We start from the raw sequence: 19,507 nt of genomic DNA, 5'->3' as shown, positions 1-19,507 counted from the left end.
ATTTACTTTCCCATTCAATTCTCAGCTTGGCCAGAAACATCATTGAGTATTTAACATTCTTTGACCGCAATATTTTTTACACATCCATAAACCGGCTTCTTTCATTTACCGTTTCTTTTGCGTAATCGTGAAATATCATAACTGTTGTACCCGCATAGTCCAGCCTCCCTTTCCTTCTTGCGCTGCGCAATATCTCCTCCCTGTCCCTGACCGAGAGCAGATTCAAAATCATAACCCTCGGTCTTGTACCAGGAGGAGGTATCTTTGCCGGCACTCTATAGGCACTCTCCACAAAGCTTTTATATTCAGAAATATCCTGACCCAATTGTTCCTTCAACCAGTCTTGTATAAAAATACGAGGGTCTTGCCCCTCTGTTCCCTCTGGGATCCCCAGGCATCTCAGAGTTGACCTCCTGACCCTATTTTCCAGCTGTATTAATTTATATTTTATTTCCTTATTTTCTACCATTAACCTGTTTTTCTCTTTAACCACTGTCTGCGCTATATCCTCCACTTCTGATGTTCTTTTCTCTACTTCTGTCAATCTATCTTTGTAGTCTTGTAGATCCACCCTAAGGAGTCCGACCGATTCCCTAATATTTCCAGTCTAGAGAGAGAGGTCCCGTATCGCCGTGTTACATTTTTTTATTTCCTGAAATATATCTTGCAGGCTAGGAGCCTGTTCCAAAGCGGCTCTTTTTCTTTCGGCCTCATCAGACTGGCCACCACCTCTCTCCCCAGACTGAGGGCCTTCCCCTACCAACACCAATTCCGAGTTTCCCTCCAGCCCAGGAACAGATTAGCGTACGATGGGGCACAAGAACTCCCCATTGCTGTGCCCCTGAGCTGGTGGTAGACCCTGCCATTAAAAGAAAACACATTACAGGTCAGCGTGAATTCTAGTAAAGAGAGGACAAATAGGCTGTGGGCTTGGAACTGACATCCGCGGGTACTCTGAAAATGTTCAACTGCTCTAATACCCAAGGAATGGGGAATGCTAGAGTACAATGCTTCAACGTCGATGCTTGCTAACATACTGTCATGCCCCGCTCTGACTATGTGCGGAGGTCGGCCAGGATAGCAGCACGAGTTTAGTGTTTGTTTTGGAGCTGTGCTGGATCCGCCTCTCATCAGGTGCACTGGGTGGAGTCATTCGTTTAAATAGCACACCATCCAAGTGCTCTGAGTGGATTATAGGAATCATTGTGGTCTTGGAAGCTAGGAAGGAAGGTTGGCTGTTCCAGCTCAGCAAGCTAAGTGTGATTTCAAGTTTGGTTGTTTTGTGTCATCTCTCCCATCCAGGTTCTGTGCGAGCAGGCTGCTCCTATTTCCCCTCTTCACCATCTTAGGGAATTTAGGGTGTTTCAGCCCAGGCACGGGGACACATCATACCTACCATTAAGGTCTGCATGTGGGCTGAACAGTGCAGGGAAAGAGGTCAGGGATTAGCTAGGAGGTGACCCTTCCCCTGTCTCTCGCCCAGAGCCTTGTTGGTGGGTTATCTGTGAGTCTGAGTGCACGCCCGCCGTCACACATACTATCATCCTCAATATGAATCTTTTCTAATTGTTTTAATAAGTGCGTGGTGTCACGGGTATACAAGGGTAGTGCAGTGACGAAGGGAGCCAGAGCCCGATCAACATAGATCCCCACATTCTGGCAATGATTCCCCACCCCCGATACAATGGGCCGCCCCTTAAGAGGGTGCATCCCCTTGTGTAACTTGGGGTGACAATAAAACGTTGCCATAAGGGGATGGGTAGGTAGCAGAAACTTGTATTCATCGTCCGTGATGATCCGTGACAACCTAGCCTCATCCAAAATAGTCTTCAATTGCATTCTGAACCCTTCAGAAGGATCACGTGCCAAGACTTCATATGTGGAAGTGTCCTTCAACAAAGATTCAAAAATAGTCCTATATTGACCATGGTCCATAACCACCGTATTCCCTCCTTTATCTGAGGGTTTAATAACTATAGAGTGATCGCTTTCAAGATTAGAAATAACAGTGGCATGGGGCCGGTCAAGGTTGGAAAAATGAGAGGGATGTAAGTCCTCAATCTGTTGTGAAACTGTGTTAAGAAAAACATCCACACATGACAATTCACCAGAATTAGGTGGCATTTTATTGCTTTTAAGCTTTAGACTAGTGAACGGACCCAAACCCTCCTGCTGGTCGAATTCCCTATCAAGACCGTACAGTAAACGCACGTCCGAAAGGATGGCTAGAGAAATGCCAAGCTCGCGACACCGTTTTTTCTCTGTAGTTTATGAAATTTGTGCCAGCAAAGCTTGCGAACAAAGAGGTTGAGGTCCTTAATGATGTCAAATTTATTGAAATTAGGGGTCGGTACAAAAGAGAGAGCAAGTTGGAGAACCTCGGTCTCAACCGTACTGAGAAGACGGGAGGAAAGGTTACCAACCTGAGGTCCTAAGGGTTTGGAGTTGGTTGGGTACGATTGCGTAATGGATAGGTCTGCGGATTATTGGCTCTGATATTAGCAAGTACCCCCTAAAAAATGCCAGTCCCTCCCCCGTGAACCTCCTCTCTGTCGCCCACGGCGGTTGCCCCCCCCCCCGAGGGGACAACCTGACTCCTTTTGGCACGCTATCAGAATCAGAGCAATCGGTTCCGGTCGAGGGTTGGTCAGTGTTGCCACCCGCAATATCTCTCCTGTTGGTTTTCTTTAAAGTCTGCTATAGGGTTGTTGCGGGTATCGAAATTTCGATACCCAATCGATACTTTTGTCCCGGTATCGATACGATACCGGGATTTCCGTTTTTTCGATACTGGGCTGCGCTTCTGCGCAGTCTAGTATCTCTGAACATGAGCGCGCTGCTATCGGCGCGCTCATGTTCTCTCTCAGCAGCACGGGGAGAAGGAAGCTGTCCTCCCTCCCCCTGTGCTGCTGCCGCTGCCACCAATGAGAAGAGAGGGGCGGAGGAGGGGCGGCAATGAGAAGAGAGGGGCGGAGGAGGGGCGGCAATGAGAAGAGAGGGGGTGGAGGAGGGGCGGCAATGAGAAGGGAGGGGCGGGCGCACTGCGCCCCCAATGATAGGATTACTATCGGAGCGATGGGAGGAGACATCAGCTTCACTAGTGGGCGTTCCTTTTCCCTGCGCTGCGATTGGACAGCGCTACAGCCAGGGAGAAGGAACGCCCACTAGTGAAGCTAATGTCTCCTCCCATCGCTCCGATAGTAATCAGCAGCATGTGGAGCAGGAGAGGAGACAGTAATGGGGCACTGCGGGCGAACGGAGCGGCGCCCAGGACTAAATGGTGAGTGCTGAGACATCGCTGGGCGCCGCTCTGTGTGGCCTAATAGTGAAAGTCTGGACTCATATACAGTAGTCAGTCTAACACATACAGGAGGCGGGTGCCGGCAGCAGAATCGCATTGCCGGCACCCTGCCCCTGACAGGGAGCTGCGATCAGCGGCAGTTAACTGCCGCTGATCTGCTAGTACCCGCCTCCTGTATAAAGGGGTAAAATCATTGGTGGTGCAGTGTGCCCCCCCCCTCAATCCCCCCATCCCATTAAAATCATTGGTGGCACAGTGCGCCGGCCCCTCTCAACCCTCCAGTATTAAAATCATTGGTGGCAGTGGCCACAGGGACCTCTCCACTCCCCCTCATTGGTGGTGCAGTGGCAGCTTCTGATCGGAGCCCCAGCTGTGTAAGCCTGGGGCTCCGATCGGTTACCATGGCAGCCAGGACGCTACAGAAGCCCTGGTTGCCATGGTAACATCCCTGATGCTGTGTGCACAAAGCACAGAGCAGCAGGGACAGTGTGGAGTCCTATTCACCCTGATAGAGATCTATCAGGGTGAATAGGAAAAGGGATGAAAGATCCCAGGTTCTAGCCCCTAAGGGGGGAAATAGTTATTAAATAAAAAGTGAAAAAAAAAAAAACACTAAAATATGAAGTATAAATCACCCCCCTTTTCCCAATTTCACATATAAAATATATAAATAAACATATTACATCGCCACGTCAGAAAAGTCCAAACTATTAAAATATTAAAAAAAAATCTAGGTGGTGAATGCCGGAACAGAAAAAATAAAATAAAAACTGCGCGATTCGCCATTTTTAAAAATGAGGAATGCACGTGGCTTTTTTTGTTTATTTTTTTCGCGTGGTATCGAATGGTATCGAGTATCGCAATACTTTTTCATGGTATCGAAACCGAATCAAAAATTTGGTATCGCAACAACTCTAGTCTGCTAGGTCTCTCACAAATTGGCAGTGCTTGCGCTCCTTGAGATGATACTGATATTTCTCAAGGAAATTATGTAGTTGCTTCTCTTTATTTGCAAACTCCGCCTCCTGTGAGAACATTTGAGCAACCTCAATACCTGCAGTCCATTTTTTTTTTAGTGCTTCTAGATCATTTTTCTCCTGTATTAAAAGAAGGCGCATGAGCCGTAGAGAACTCTCAGTGGCATCCTTCTCCCACTTGCTGAGGAAGCCCAGACTTCTGAATCTCGCTGCTGGCAATAGCGAGATCCTAAGTCCCCTTGGAACAATATTATGTTTGAGCTAATTCTCCAGGCTCTGTACCTCCCACCAAGAGAGGATTTGGTCCTTATAAATATCAGTTCCTTAAACGCTGCATGAAAGGAGGGAGTGTACTTTTTCTGGGAAAATTATTTGTCAGAAAATACTTCTCTGGCCTCCACCAGCCAGTTCTCAGCATTGAAGCCAGTGGCAAGGAAGCCTGCCATGCTCTGTAACAACTTAATATACGACAATCTATGAGGCCAAGTAAATCAAACTTGACAGATTACTCCCAATAGTAAATAGCGAAATATACTGATCCCCTAGGGGACAGAGGTGTAAAACTTAGAATTTAATAATATATATCTAAAATGATGAAGCACTAGCCAGGAGAGCCTCTGAGACAAACAAACAAAAGGCAGCCCTGATGGGCCTGGACGCACAAACACTGAATGGTAACAGAGGTAAGTAGCATACAAAATGAACGTTCTCGCCCATCAGATGCAGTAGACGTGGATGGTGTAGTCTTTCAGTGTGCGTCCAGGCCCATCTGGGCTGTCTTTTGTTTGTTTGTCTCAGAGGCTCTCCTGGCTAGTGCTTCATCATTTTAGATATACAGTACAGACCAAAAGTTTGGACACACCTTCTCATTCAAAGAGTTTTCTTTATTTTCATGACTATGAAAATTGTAGATTCACACTGAAGGCATCAAAACTATGAATTAACACATGTGGAATTATATACATAACAAACAAGTGTGAAACAACTGAAAATATGTCATATTCTAGGTTCTTCAAAGTAGCCACCTTTTGCTTTGATTACTGCTTTGCACACTCTTGGCAGTCTCTTGATGAGCTTCAAGAGGTAGTCCCCTGAAATGGTTTTCACTTCACAGGTGTGCCCTGTCAGGTTTAATAAGTGGGATTTCTTGCCTTATAAATGGGGTTGGGACCATCAGTGGCGTTGAGGAGAAGTCAGGTGGATACACAGCTGATAGTCCTACTGAATAGACTGTTAGAATTTGTATTATGGCAAGAAAAAAGCAGCTAAGTAAAGAAAAACGAGTGGCTATCATTACTTTAAAAAATGAAGGTCAGTCAGTCAGCCAAAAAATTGGGAAAACTTTGAAAGTAAGGGCTATTTGACCATGAAGGAGAGTGATAGGGTGCTGCGCCAGATGACCTGGCCTCCACAGTCACCGGACCTGGACCCAATCGAGATGGTTTGGGGTGAGCTGGACCGCAGAGTGAAGGCAAAAGGGCCAACAAGTGCTAAGCATCTCTGGGAACTCCTTCAAGACTGTTGGAAGACCATTTCAGGGGACTACCTCTTGAAGCTCATCAAGAGAATGCCAAGAGTGTGCAAGGCAGTAATCAAAGCAGAAGGTGGCTACTTTGAAGAACCTAGAATATGACATATTTTCAGTTGTTTCACACTTGTTTGTTATGTATATAATTCCACATGTGTTAATTCATAGTTTTGATGCCTTCATAGTCATGAAAATAAAGAAAACTCTTTGAATGAGAAGGTGTGTTCAAACTTTTGGTCTGTACTGTATATTATTAAATTCTAAGTTTTACCTCTCTGTCCCCTAGGGGATCAGATAAAGGAGGGAATACGGTGTTTATGAACCATGGTCAATATAGGACTATGTTTGAATCTTTTTTAAGGACTCTTCCACATATGAAGTCTTGGCACGTGATCCTTCTGAAGAGTTCAGAGTGCAATTGAAGACTATTTTGGTTGTAAATTTAGTTTTTATTAACAATTGAAGACTATTTTGGAGGAGGCTAGGTTATCACAGACGATGAATACAAGTTTCAGCTACCTACCGATCCCCGTATGGCAACGTTTTATTGTCTCCCCAAGTTACACAAGGGAACACACCCTCTTAAGGGGCGGCCCATCGTATCGGGGGTGGGGAATCATTGCCAGATTGTGGGGATCTATGTTGATCGGGCTCTGGCTCCTTTCGTCACTGCACTCCCCTCGTATACCCGTGACACCATGCACTTGTTAAAACAATTAGAAGGGATCCATATTGAGGATGATAGTATGTTAGCAAGCATCGACATTGAAGCATTGTACTCTAGCATTCCCCATTCCTTGGGTATTAGAGCAGTTGAACATTTTCAGAGTACCCGCGGATGTCAGTTCCACAGCCTATTTGTCCTCTCTTTACTAGAATTCACGCTGACCTGTAATGTGTTTTCTTTTAATGGCAGGGTCTGCCACCAGCTCAGGGGCACAGCGATGGGGAGTTCTTGTGCCCCATCGTACGCTAATCTGTTGCTGGGCTGGTGGGAGGAGACCCTGGTTTTAGGGAGGAACGATCTGCACTCATGGACCAAGTGGGGCTGTGGGCGCGGTACATTGATGACATCTTCATCATATGGAACGGTAGCGAGGATTTGTTCCGTTCTTTGGTGGAGATGCTCAATGATAATGGTTTACATTTTACCTGTGAGGCAGACTGTAAACAGTTGACTTTCCTTGATGTCCTTGTTCCTAAGATAGATGGTGGCAAACTTGAAACGTCTGTATATAGAAAACCTACATCCACTAATACCTTGCTTAGGTGGGAGAGCAGTCACGCTCTCCCGCTTAAGCGAGGAATCCCTAAGGGGCAGTACCTCCGCCTGAGGAGGAACTGCTCCACCAAGCATGAATTAATCAGGCAGGCGGATAACCTACGTGTTTGGTTTCGCCAGCGAGGATATCCAGATAAAGTCTTGAGGAGAGCCTTTAGGTCTGCACTCTATGAGAATAGAATGACTCTTCTAACTCCTAAATCTAATCAAGTGCAGACCCCGAAGTTAATCCACCTAATTACTACATACGACAGGGCTGCATGTGAAATTCGAGAGGTTTTTCTGAAAAAAATTGGGGAATTCTTTTGCTGGACCTTGATTTGAGAGAGGTTGTGGGCGATTATCCACACCTCACTTATCGCCATGGCCGTAGTCTCTGCGACAGGTTGGTCTAGAGTAAATTTATACCTCCTCCCCAATCTGACTCCACATGGTTAAAATCTAACGTTAAGGGTTTCTTTAGGTGCAGTGGCTGCATTGCTTGCATCTATTTGCAAACCGGGAAGAGGTTCCATAGCACTGTCACTGGCAAAGAATACTCCATTCATCATTTTATCAACTGTCAAACTCGTGGGGTGATATATCTCCTGACATGCGAATGCAGCAAGATCATCTGCGAGTTCCGCAGAAGAATCGGTGAACATTTAAATGATATTTCTAATGCGAAAGATACACCTGTGGCCAATCATATTCATAGTCACCATAATGGGAAAGCCCGTATATCTGTCATGGATATAGACCGTGTCTTTCCCCCACGACGTGGGGGGGACTAGGACCGTGCCATTCTCCAACGCGAGACCCGTTGGATATACAATTTAAAAACCATGGCCCCACTAGGTTTAAATGAGCAACTGAATTTTAGTTGCTACATTTGAAGGATTTTCTCCTCCTTCCCCATTATCCAATTTTTCTGTTTGTCTGGTCCTCATAGCGAACATCTAGCTAGTTTGTGCTCTAATTGAGGCCAGTGTCTTCTTAGCTAGCCATCTATAGTTTTGTATTATTAGCATTTTAAATTAGTTACTAGAGGCTCTGTTACACTACATGCCTCAATTGCCACCTTTGATGCCCGGCTCAACAGCCTGAGGCATCTGGGTTGCTATCCATCTAGCCCGCTCCCTGATTATATGTACAACCACCCCTGCTGTGGCACGCTTGTATGTGAGGGCGTGGCGTGTTTGCGGCGCTGGGCTCCTTGGCCGGCTTGGTCCGATCATGTGGCTTCCATGTGATCTACGACGTCATCATGCGGGGCCTCGGGGCGCGTCGCCACGATGCTCCGCTTCCTTGCGTTCCACCGATTACGTGACTTCCTCCATCTGGTGTCACGTGGCCGGAAGCAGGGCGGATCGGGAACACTGGCGCGCAGTTCTGTGCATTTAAAAAGCGCTGACAGGTAAGCACTCTCTGCTGACAGCCAATTTGGATATTACATATCCTGGGCCACACCTGGACTCTAGCAGGCATCACCCACTGGTGCGCCTGTGCTCAAGCTATTTGTGGTTTTTCTGGTGGTCTTGGTTCCACTGACCTGGCCCCTCTAATCCTTTTTGGAATATTTTCATACCAGCTTTAACCACTGCCAATATTTGCTAGTCTCCACAACCCCCCCTTTGTTTTTGTAATGCAAGCTCCATCTTTTGCTTGCTATTACTTATGTACATCTCCCCTGATGAGTTCGTGCTGAATTAAACGTGACACGTCGGGAGTTTACCTTCAATAGGGTGTACTAGGGATTCCGCCCGGGAACAGGGAAAGGTATCCGGACGGGGACGCTCCTTGCAGGGCAAGTACCTCGTATAGATAGGTAGGGTGACTTAGCCCCTGCCCCTCATTTAGGGTGATTTAGGGATTCTTTGCCCGTACTGCTGTCCATGCTGAGGTCCACACGCTGGCATCACTTCCGTATGGTAACACATCAACACAGTCCTCCGCATGGAAGTCTGCATTTATAAAAAGTGACTACACCATCCATGTCTACTGCATCTGATGGGTGAGAACGTTCCTTTTGTATGCTACTTACCTCTGTTACCATTCAGTGTTTGTGCGTCCAGGCCCATCTGGGCTGTCTTTTGTTTGTTTGTCTCAGAGGCTCTCCTGGCTAGTGCTTCATCATTTTAGTTTTACCCCTCTGTCCCCTAGGGGATCAATATATGTCTCTATTTACTATTGGAAGTAATTTGTCAAGTTTGATTTACTTGGCCTCATAGATTGTCGTATCATTTCAGTAAATGTCGACATGAAGGTTGAGCAACACATGTCGCAATATAGTTGTACCCCTTTTGTCTTGCGACAAATGTCGCTTGTAACCCTGGCTTTAAGGACCAATTGAGTTTTGAAGTCAGTTTGAGGAGCTTACATAATAGAAATCACCCTTAAATCACCCCATTTTAAAAACCACACCCCTCAATTTATTCCAAACAGATTTTTTAAAATGTTGTTATCCCTTTAGGTGTTCCACAGGAATTAAAGCCAATTAAAGGGAAATGTGAAACACTTTTCTTGCAGGTCTTAAATTTTTTTGTATTAACAACACAATTAACTTCAATATTTGTTACCCTGATTCTGCAGTTTACATGAACACCCCATATGTGGTTGTGCACTGCTGTATGGGCACACGCAAGGCTCAGAAAGGAAGGAGGACCATATGGTTTTTGAAGGGCAAATTTTGCTGGAATGGTCTTTGGGAATCGTCATGTTTGAAGAGACCCCGATGTACCTCTACAGTGGACCACATTTTAGAAATTACACCACACAATTAATTAAGGGGTTTGGTGTTTCATAGAATTGGGAAGGACTTGGCTGCTCAAAATAATTTTTTTTTATTTTTTACAAGAAAATGGTGCACAAGGGATAACAGGAGACTATCACCCCACAATTTGCTGCCCATTTGCTGTCTGGGAATATGCCAAGGCTCAGAAGGGAAGGAGCAGCATCTGGATTTTCTAAAATGGGAATTGCTGAAATGGTTTTTAAGGGCCATAATTTTATTTTATTTTTTGGTTGACTGAGCTGTGTGAGGGCTCATTTTTTTGTTAGTTTTTATTGGTACCATTTTGGCTTTGTGATAGCTTTTTATGTCATTATTGGGAGGTGATGTGGGCAAAAATTGCAATTCCATCAGTGTTTTTAATTTTTTTTAAAGGGTTCATCATGTGGTACATGTGATATAAACTTTATTCTGCAGGTTGATACAATTATGGCAATATCAAATTTTTATCTTTCTACAGTAACATTGTGGGATACATATACGTTTTCGATCTTTTGATATTATGTTTTTGGGAGGTTCTGGCATAGTTTTCTATTTATTTATTTTTACGGCATTCACCTGATGTGGGATTTTTATACAGCCTGCCGTTATGCATGTGGCAATACAAAATATGTCTATTTTTTTATTTTTTATTCTATTTTTTTACATGACTTGTTAAGGGAAAGGGGAGCGTTTTTTTTTGTTTGTTTTTTAACACCTGAAATTTGTATTTATTTATTTTTTCTTTAACAGACTCACTGCAGAGCTAATGGAGGTCTAGGAACACCCGGGGACCGCTGGGGCAAGAATAGGAAGCAGAATAGCCCTTTTTTAGCTGTATACACAACGCTCATTCAGTACTGTAAATCGATTTAGAAGGCAGGGACACTGGACACTGAGCAACTGCCACAGCTCTATGGGGTGCCCTGCTGTCAGTGACAGCCAGCCCCCACTCAGCTGCATGATTATTGTGCAATTGCAATCACTGAACAGATGTTCCAAAACATCCATTCAGAGATAAGTCCCAAGCGGCGTGACATTAATAGCCATTGAGCGGCCGGGAACTCGTTGAAAAAGTGTTTTGTTTTTTTATTTTCATGAAAATGTGGAAAATTGCTTCCAAGATTATAAGCATTCTAAGGTAAAAAAAATATGATGTTTAATCCCTTTCTGACAATTGAAGTAATATTACATCACACACGTTATGATGATCGGGAGAGCACAGGAACTGTGTGCGCTCGATCAGTGCGGGGGTGATGCTGTATTCGCCGGTATCATTGTAAATGCGATGCCGATTTATTAACCACTTATATGCAGTGATCAATGGTGACCATGGAATATATGAGGTTCGCAGACTGAGGGAGCTCCCTCTGTCTATCCATCGGCCGCCCACATTGCTGTGACAGGTCGCTGATGGCTGCCATGGCAACCTCACATAGGCCTTGGGGTGTGCCCTGTACAAAATCCCATGAGGCCCAGCCCCCAGTCTGAGTCTCATAGGCACAATTTTAGTGTGAAACTGACAGTTTCAAAGTAGTACAATACAACATGTATTGTACTACATTGAACCAGCTATCAAAGTCCTGAAGTCCCATACTGAGAGTAAAGTAAAAAAGTGAAGTAAAAAAAAGTATTTATTTATTTATAAAAGTCCCCCTTTCCCTTCTTCAAGCCATTTTGAATAAAAAAAAAAATAGCATATTAGGTATTGCCGTGTCTGTTACCACCGCCTCTATAAAAATATCACATGAACAACCCTTTAGCTGAACGCCATAAAAAAAATAAACTTTGCCAAAAAAGCTATTTTTTGATCACCTTGCCCTCAAAAAGTGTAATATCAAGCTATCAAAAAATGATACGTACCTCAAAATGGTACAAATAAAAACGAGCCCCTACACAAGACGATGGGGCAAAAAAAAAAAAAAACATAAATTTTTTTTGTCCTCAAAAATGTTTCTATTGTGTGAAACTTAAACCTGTCAGGTGAACGCGGTAAAAAAATATAAACAGTGCCAGACCCTCCATTTTTTTGTTAACTTGCATTATAAAAAAAGTAGTATCAAGTGATAAAAAAAAACACATGTACCCCAAAATAGTACCAGTGAAACTCTCACCTTATCCTGTAGTTTCCAAAATGGGTTCAATTTGTGTGAGTTTCCACTGAAGGGGCGCATCAGGGGGCTTAAATGGAACATAGAAAATTATCCCAGTGAAATTTACCCTTCAAAATCCACATCCTTCCCTTCTGCACCTTGCCATGCGCCCATACAGCAGTTTATGACCACATGTGGGGTGTTTCTGTAAACTACAGAATCAGGGCAATAAATATTGAGTTTTGTTTGGCCTGCCTTAGAGGAAAAAATTGATTTAAAATCTACACAAAAAAAAGGGAAATTTGGAAATTTCTCATCTACGTATTCCTTGTAGAACACCTAAAGGGTTAACAAAGTTTGTAAAATTATATTTGAATGACTTGACGGTTGTAGTTTTTAAAATTGAGTCATTTATGGGTGGTTTCTATTATGGAAGCCCCACAAAGTGACTTCCTAGCTGAATTGGTCTTTTAAAAAAACGAGTTTTGGAAATTTTCTTAAAAATTCTTAAAGTATTACATCTAAAAATTTACAAAATTAGGGCACCGTAAAGTAGACATATGGGGAATGTAAAGTAATAAATATTTCATGAGGGATCACTCTGTCTTAAAAGCAGAGAAATTCAGATTTTAAAAATAGCTAATTTTTCCAAATTGTTTTGTACATTTTGGATTTTTTTTATAAGTAAAGGTGAAGCTTATTGATTGAAATATACTAGTAATATGAAGTACAATGTATCAACATATTCCAAAGATATTACCACATAAACTATAAACTGAAACCTATCAGATGTCCTGGCCTGGAAGGAGAAAACTGATGGCAACATAAATTTGACATTTGGTAAATTTAAAATATTTAACTATTTTGTGTAGTTTAACTGTCCTAAAAGCCGAGAAATTCAAATTTAAAAGATTGAAAATTTTTTTGATTTTTTTTTAAATAGATAAATGTAAAACACATCGACCTACTTTACCAGTAACATAAAGTATGTACAATTGAGGAGATATATTTGTCCTTTTTGGCATTAAAAATTTTGCACATTTTTAAACACCACATATTTCTTCATTTGCGTCTGTTTTCAGGTGCAAATGAAAACAGAAATTTATGGCGGCTCCAAGCTGCTGTAAATTTCATTCTGGCACAAGGGCAGCAGAAAGATGCACCTAAAGTGGAGTAAATTAGTAAAAAAATTTTACTGCCTCATTTTGAGCTACTTGGTTTGTTTATATCTTTTCTCTTCTTTAACCCCTTAACGACCCAGGACGAGAATGCTCGTCCTCAATCGCCGGCACTTAGCGCTCGTCCTGCAGTTGTTCCTCCCCCCGCGTGCGGTCCCCCGATCAGCAGCAGAGATCCGGCGGTTACTAACAGCCAGATCCCTGCTGCTTCCACCAGCATTGGCGATAACGCCGATGCCGGTGGATTAACCCCTCATATGCCGAGCTGACCGTGGCATATGGCAGGTTTACGCTCCCTCACCTCATGCATCGGGTCCCCGTGCTGCTGTGGCTGGGACTCGATGGTTGCCATGGCAACCCCAAGCCATTCCAAGGATTGGGGCCTGTCATGTCCGGAAGCCTAAGAGGCCCAGCCCCCAGGCTGGGTCTCCTAGGCAACGGTTAGCGTCTTACAGTATAAGACACTAACAGTTCAATACAGCACAATACAAATGTATTGTGCTGTATTGAAACAAGGATTAGACCCTGTCCCATAGTGGGACCACAAATAAAGTGGAAAAAAAAAGTTAATAAAATTAAAGTTTTACAAAATAAATTAAAAGTTTCAAGTAAAAAAAAAAAAAAAGCATCCTTATCCAAAAATAAAGTAAAAAAATAAAAATAGGGAAAAGACATATAGACATATTAGGTATCGTCGCGTCCGTATCGACCAGCTCTATAAACATATCACATGACCTAACCCCTTAGATGAACACCATAAAAAATAAAAACTGTGCTAAATAAAAAAAAAATTTGGTCACCTTCCATCACAAAAAGTACAACAGCAAGCGATCAAAAAGGCGTACGCCCACCAAAATAGTACCAATCTAACCGTCACCTCATCCTGCAAAAAATGAGCCCCTACCTGAGACAATCGCCTAAAAATAAAAAAACTATGGCTCAGAATATGGAGACACTAAAACATGATTTTTTTTTTTGTTTCAAACTGGTATTGTGTAAAACTTACATGAATAAAAAAAAAAGTATACATATTAGGTATCGCCGCATCCGTATCGACCGGCTCTATAAAAATATCACATGACCTAACCCCTCAGGGGAACACAATAAAAAATAAAAACTGTGCTAAATAAACCATTTTTTGTCACTTTACATCACAAAAAGTGTAATAGCAAGCTATCAAAAAGTCATATGCACCCCAAAATAGTGCCAATCAAACCGTCATCTCATCCCACAAAAAATGAGACCCTACCTAAGATAATCGCCCAAAAACTGAAAAAAATATTGCTCTCAGACTATGGAGACACTAAAACATGATTTTTTTTTGTTTCAAAAAAGAAATCATTGTGTAAAACTTACATAAATAAAAAAAATTGTATACATATTAGGTATCGCCGCGTCCGTGACCACCTGCTCTATAAAAATACCACATGATCTAACCTGCCAGATAAATGTTGTAAATAACAAAAAAAAAGGTGCCAAAAAAGCTATTTCTTGTTACCTTGCCTCACAAAAAGTGTAATATAGAGCAACCAAAAATCATATGTACCCTAAACTAGTACCAACAAAACTTCCACCCTATCCCGTAGTTTCTAAAAATGGGGTCACTTTTTTGGAGTTTCTACTATAGGGGTGCATCAGGGGGGCTTCAAATGGGACATGGTGTCAAAAAAAACAGTCCAGCAAAATCTGCCTTCCTAAAACCAAAATGGCGCACCTTTACCTCTATGCCCTACTGTGTGCCCGTACAGTAGTTTACAGCTACATATGGGGTGTTTCTGCAAACTACAGAATCGGGGCAATAAATATAGCATTTTGTTTGGCTGTTAACCCTTGCTTTGTTACTGGAAAAAATGGAAAATTTGCCAAAAAATCTAAATTCTGAAATTTCATCTACATTTGCCAATAACTCTTGTGCAACACCTAAAGGGTTAACAAAGTTTGCAAAATCAGTTTTGAATACCTTGTGGGGTGTAGTTTCTTAGATGGGGTCACTTTTATGGAGTTTCTACTCTAGGGGTGCATCAGGGGGGCTTCAATTGGGACATGGTGTAAATAAACCAGTCCAGCAAAATCTGCCTTCCAAATACCATACGGCACACCTTTCCCTCTACGCCCTACTGTGTGCCAGTACAGTAGTTTACGGCCACATATGGGGTGTTTCTGCAAACCACAGAATCGAGGCAATAAATTTAGCATTTTGTTTGGCTGTTAACCCTTGCTTTGTTACTGGAAAAAATTTATTAAAATGGAAAATTTGGCAAAAAATCTAAATTCGGAAATTTTAGCACCATTTGCCATTAACTCTTGTGGAACACCTAAAGGGTTAACGGCGTTTGTAAAATCAGTTTTGAATACCTTGAGGGGTGTAGTTTCTAGAATGGGGTCATTTTTGGGTGGTTTCTATTATGTAAGCCTCACAAAGTGACTTCAGACCTGAACTGGTCCCTAAAAAGTGGGTTTTTGAAAACTTCAGAAAAATTGCAAGATTTTCTTCTAAACTTCTAAGCCTTGTAACATCCCCCAAAAATAAAATATCATTCCCAAATTGATCCAAACATGAAGTAGACATATGGGGAATGTAAAGTAATTACTATTTTTGTAGGTATTACTATGTATTATAGAAGTAGAGAAATTTTGGGTAAATTTGGTATTTTTTTTATAAATACATTTTTATTTTTTTTAATTTAATTTTACCAGTGTCATGAAGTACAGTATGTGACGTAAAAAACTATCTCAGAATGGCCTGGATAAGTCAAAGCGTTTTAAAGTTATCAGCACTTAAAGTGACACTGGTCAGATTTGCAGAAAAAAAAAAGCCAAGTCCTTAAGGTGAAATAGGGCTGAGTCCTTAAGGGGTTAAAGGCTTCCGTTTTTTGCATTCTGTCTGGGCATTCCATTATTTTCCGTTATAACCAGGTTATAACGTAAAGCCATAACGGAATCCCTAATGCTAGTGTGAACCCACCCTTAGATGGGAAACATTACAAACTAAGGCCTCATGCACACGACCGTTGTGTGCATCCGTGTCCGTTGTTCCGTTTTCCGTGATTTTCTGCTGACCCATTGACTTTCAATGGGTCCGTTGAAAACTCGGAAAATGCACCGTTGTTCGTCCGTGATCAGTGTTTCCTGTCCGTCCAAAAAATCTGACCTGTCCTATTTTTTTGACGGACAACGGATGCACACAAGATTGTCATCCGCGTCCGTGATCCGTGTCCGTAGACTACTTTCACACAGACGGATCGCAGATCCGTCTGCATAAAAGCTTTTTCAGAGCTGAGTTTTCACTTTGGGAAACTCAGATCCGACAGTATATTCTAACACAGAGGCGTTCACATAGTGATGGGGACGCTTCAAGTTAGAATATACTAAGAACTGTGTACATGACTGCCCCCTGCTGCCTGGCAGCACCCGATCTCTTACAGGGGGCTGTGATCCGCACAATTAACCCCTCAGGTGCCGCACCTGAAGGGTTAATTGTGCGTATCATAGCCCCCTGTAAGAGATCAGGTGCTGCCAGGCAGCAGGGGGCAGACCCCCCTCCCTCCCCAGTTTTAAATTCATTGGTGGCCAGTGCGCCCCCCTCCCTCCCCTGTATTACATTCATTGGTGGCCAGTGCGGCCTCCCCTCTCCCCCCCCCCCCTCCTAATTAAAATCCCCCCCTCCATATACTATGGCCCCAGTTGTGCCCTCATACATATACTATGACCCCAGATGTGTCCCTATACATATATTATGGACCCAGTTGTGCCTCCATACATATATTACGGTCCCAGTTGTGACCCTATACATATACGATGGCCCCAGTTGTGCCCCCATAGATATATTATGGCCCCAGTTGGTGGCAGTGGAGAGTTCCGATCGGAGTCCCAGTTTAATCGCTGGGGCTCCGATCGGTAACCATGGCAACCAGGACGCTACTGCAATTTTAGAAGCATTATACTTACCTGTGCTGTCTGTGACCGGCCGGGCTCTCCTCCAACTGGTGAGTGACAGGTCTGTGCTATAAGCAATGTGCCGCACAGACCTTCCACTTACCAGTAGGAGGAGCGCCCGACCGGCCACAGACATCAAGGTAAGTATAATGCTTCTAAAATTGCTAAGTAACCATGGCAGCCAGGACTGCAGTAGCGTCCTGGTTGCCATGGTTACCGATCGGAGCCCCAGCGATTAAACTGGGACTCCGATCGGAACTCTCCGCTGCCACCAACTGGGGCCATAATATATCTAAGGGGGCACAACTGGGGCCATCGTATATGTATGGGGGCACAACTGGGACTGTAATATATGTATGGGCGCACAACTGGGGCCATAATATATGTATAGGGACACATCTGGGGTCATAGTATATGTATGAGGGCACAACTGGGGCCATAATATAAAGATGGGGGCACAACTGGGGCCATAGTATATGGGGGGGGGATTTTAATTAGGAGGGGGGAGGGGAGGCTGCACTGGCCACCAATGAATGTAATACAAGGGAGGGAGGGAGGGGGGGCCGCACTGGCCACCAATGAATTTAAAACTGGGGAGGGAGGAGGGTCTGCCCCCTCCTGCCTGGCAGCACCTGATCTCTTACACCTGCGGCACCTGAGGGGTTATTTGTGCGGATCACAGCCCCCTGTAAGAGATCGGGTGCTGCCAGGCAGCAGGGGGCAGTCATGTACACAGTTCTTAGTATATTCTAACTTGAAGCATCTCCATCACTATGGGAACGCCTCTGTGTTAGAATATACTGTCGGATCTGAGTTTTCACGATATAACTCAAATCCGATGGTATATTTTAACATAGAGGCGTTCCCATGGTGATGGGGACGCTTCAAGTTAAAATATACCATCGGATTGGAGAAAACTCTGATCCGATGGTATAATAGGGACTCCTGACTTTACATTGAAAGTCAATAGGGGAAGGATCCGTTTGCAATTGCACCATATTGTGTCAACGTCAAACGGATCCGTCCCCATTGACTTGCATTGTAAGTCAGGACGGATTCGTTTGGCTCCGCATGGCCAGGCAGACACCAAAATTACTTTTTCCTTCATGTCCGTGGATCCTCCAAAAATCAAGGAAGATCCACGGAAGAAAAAACTGACACGGATCACGGAACTACGGAACCCGTTTTTGCGGATCGCAAAAAAAAAAGGTCGTGTGCATGAGGCCTAAAGGAGAGGGGGTGGAATTTTTATTCATGCCATTCACACCCGTTTCTGGTTATCTATAATCCTATTCCTGGTTCCCCTAATATTATTTAAGTAGTGGTATCCTTTGCTACCTGTAATCCAAAAGTGTTAATTCATTTTATGAGAGATTTTATTTAGTTATGGACTCCTCTATGGATAGATTTTCTTGATTTTTTTTGAAAATGCAAGTGAAGTGGTTAGATCTCTGGAAAATCTTGCTACTGGACCTTAAAGAGTATGGAAACGTTCAAGGCCATTTTGTAAATACGATTTATGCTACTTTCACACCTGCGTTAGGTGTGGATCCGTCTGGTATCTGCACAGACAAATCCGCACCTATAATGCAAACGCTTGTATCCGTTCAGAACGGATCCGTTTGCATTACCATGATAATCCACGGATCCGTTTGCATTACCATGATAATCCACGAATCCGCACCTATAATGCAAACGCTTGTATCCGTTCAGAACGGATCCGTTTTCAGTTGCACCATATTGTGTCAGTGAAAACTGATCCGTCCCCATTGACTTACATTGTAAGTCAGGACAGATCCGTTTGGCTCTACATCGTCAGGCAGACATCAAAACGCTGCAAGCAGCGTTTTGGTGTCCGCCTCCAGAGCGGAATGGAGGCTGAACGGAGGCAAACTGATGCATTCTGAACGGATCCTCAGACTCCTTTAAACCATATTTCTATGAGGTCAGGTGATCAGAGATAAGGCTTCACATGAGTCTCAGCTGACAGAACTCAGGAGCGATGGTCTGCAAATAGATTTTTTTAACAGCATGTATCACAAAAAATACAGAAATTTTTGAATAAAGACAAAAAAATCATTTAACCTAAAATAAGTCAAATACAATCATAAAAAAATGCCCCGAAGATGTTCACAGCCTTTATACAGGGAGTGAAGAATTATTAGGCAAATGAGTATTTTGACCACATCATCCTCTTTATGCATGTTGTCTTACTCCAAGCTGTATAGGCTCGAAAGCCTACTACCAATTAAGCATATTAGGTGATGTGCATCTCTGTAATGAGAAGGGGTGTGGTCTGATGACATCTACACCCTATATTAGGTGTGCATAATTATTAGGCAACTTCCTTTCCTTTGGCAAAATGGGTCAAAAGAAGGACTTGACAGGCTCAGAAAAGTCAAAAATTGTGAGATATCTTGCAGAGGGATGCAGCACTCTTAAAATTGCAAAGCTTTTGAAGCG

At 43.3% G+C, this 19,507-nt stretch overlaps 1 protein-coding gene across 3 annotated transcripts in view; it reads left to right on the top strand.

Annotated features, from left to right (window-relative positions):
* The window catches only part of ORMDL1 (ORMDL sphingolipid biosynthesis regulator 1), a 261,792-nt gene that overhangs the window by 138,706 nt on the left and 103,579 nt on the right, over positions 1 to 19,507 (top strand). Inside the window, exon 4 of one of the 3 annotated variants that reach the window (XM_040440518.1) lies at positions 3,209 to 3,214. The exons of the other annotated variants lie outside the window; for them this stretch is intronic. Coding sequence (XP_040296452.1) covers positions 3,209 to 3,214 — 6 coding nt within the window. The remainder of the gene's footprint in view (positions 1 to 3,208; positions 3,215 to 19,507) is intronic. 3 annotated transcript variants of the gene reach the window in all.

Source organism: Bufo bufo, chromosome 7 (assembly GCF_905171765.1).
Source record: "Bufo bufo chromosome 7, aBufBuf1.1, whole genome shotgun sequence".
In the NCBI taxonomy this organism is placed as follows: Eukaryota; Metazoa; Chordata; class Amphibia; order Anura; family Bufonidae; genus Bufo; species Bufo bufo.
The sequence above is the reverse complement of the archived record's forward strand: the minus strand, read 5'-3'. Positions and strand labels throughout refer to the sequence as shown.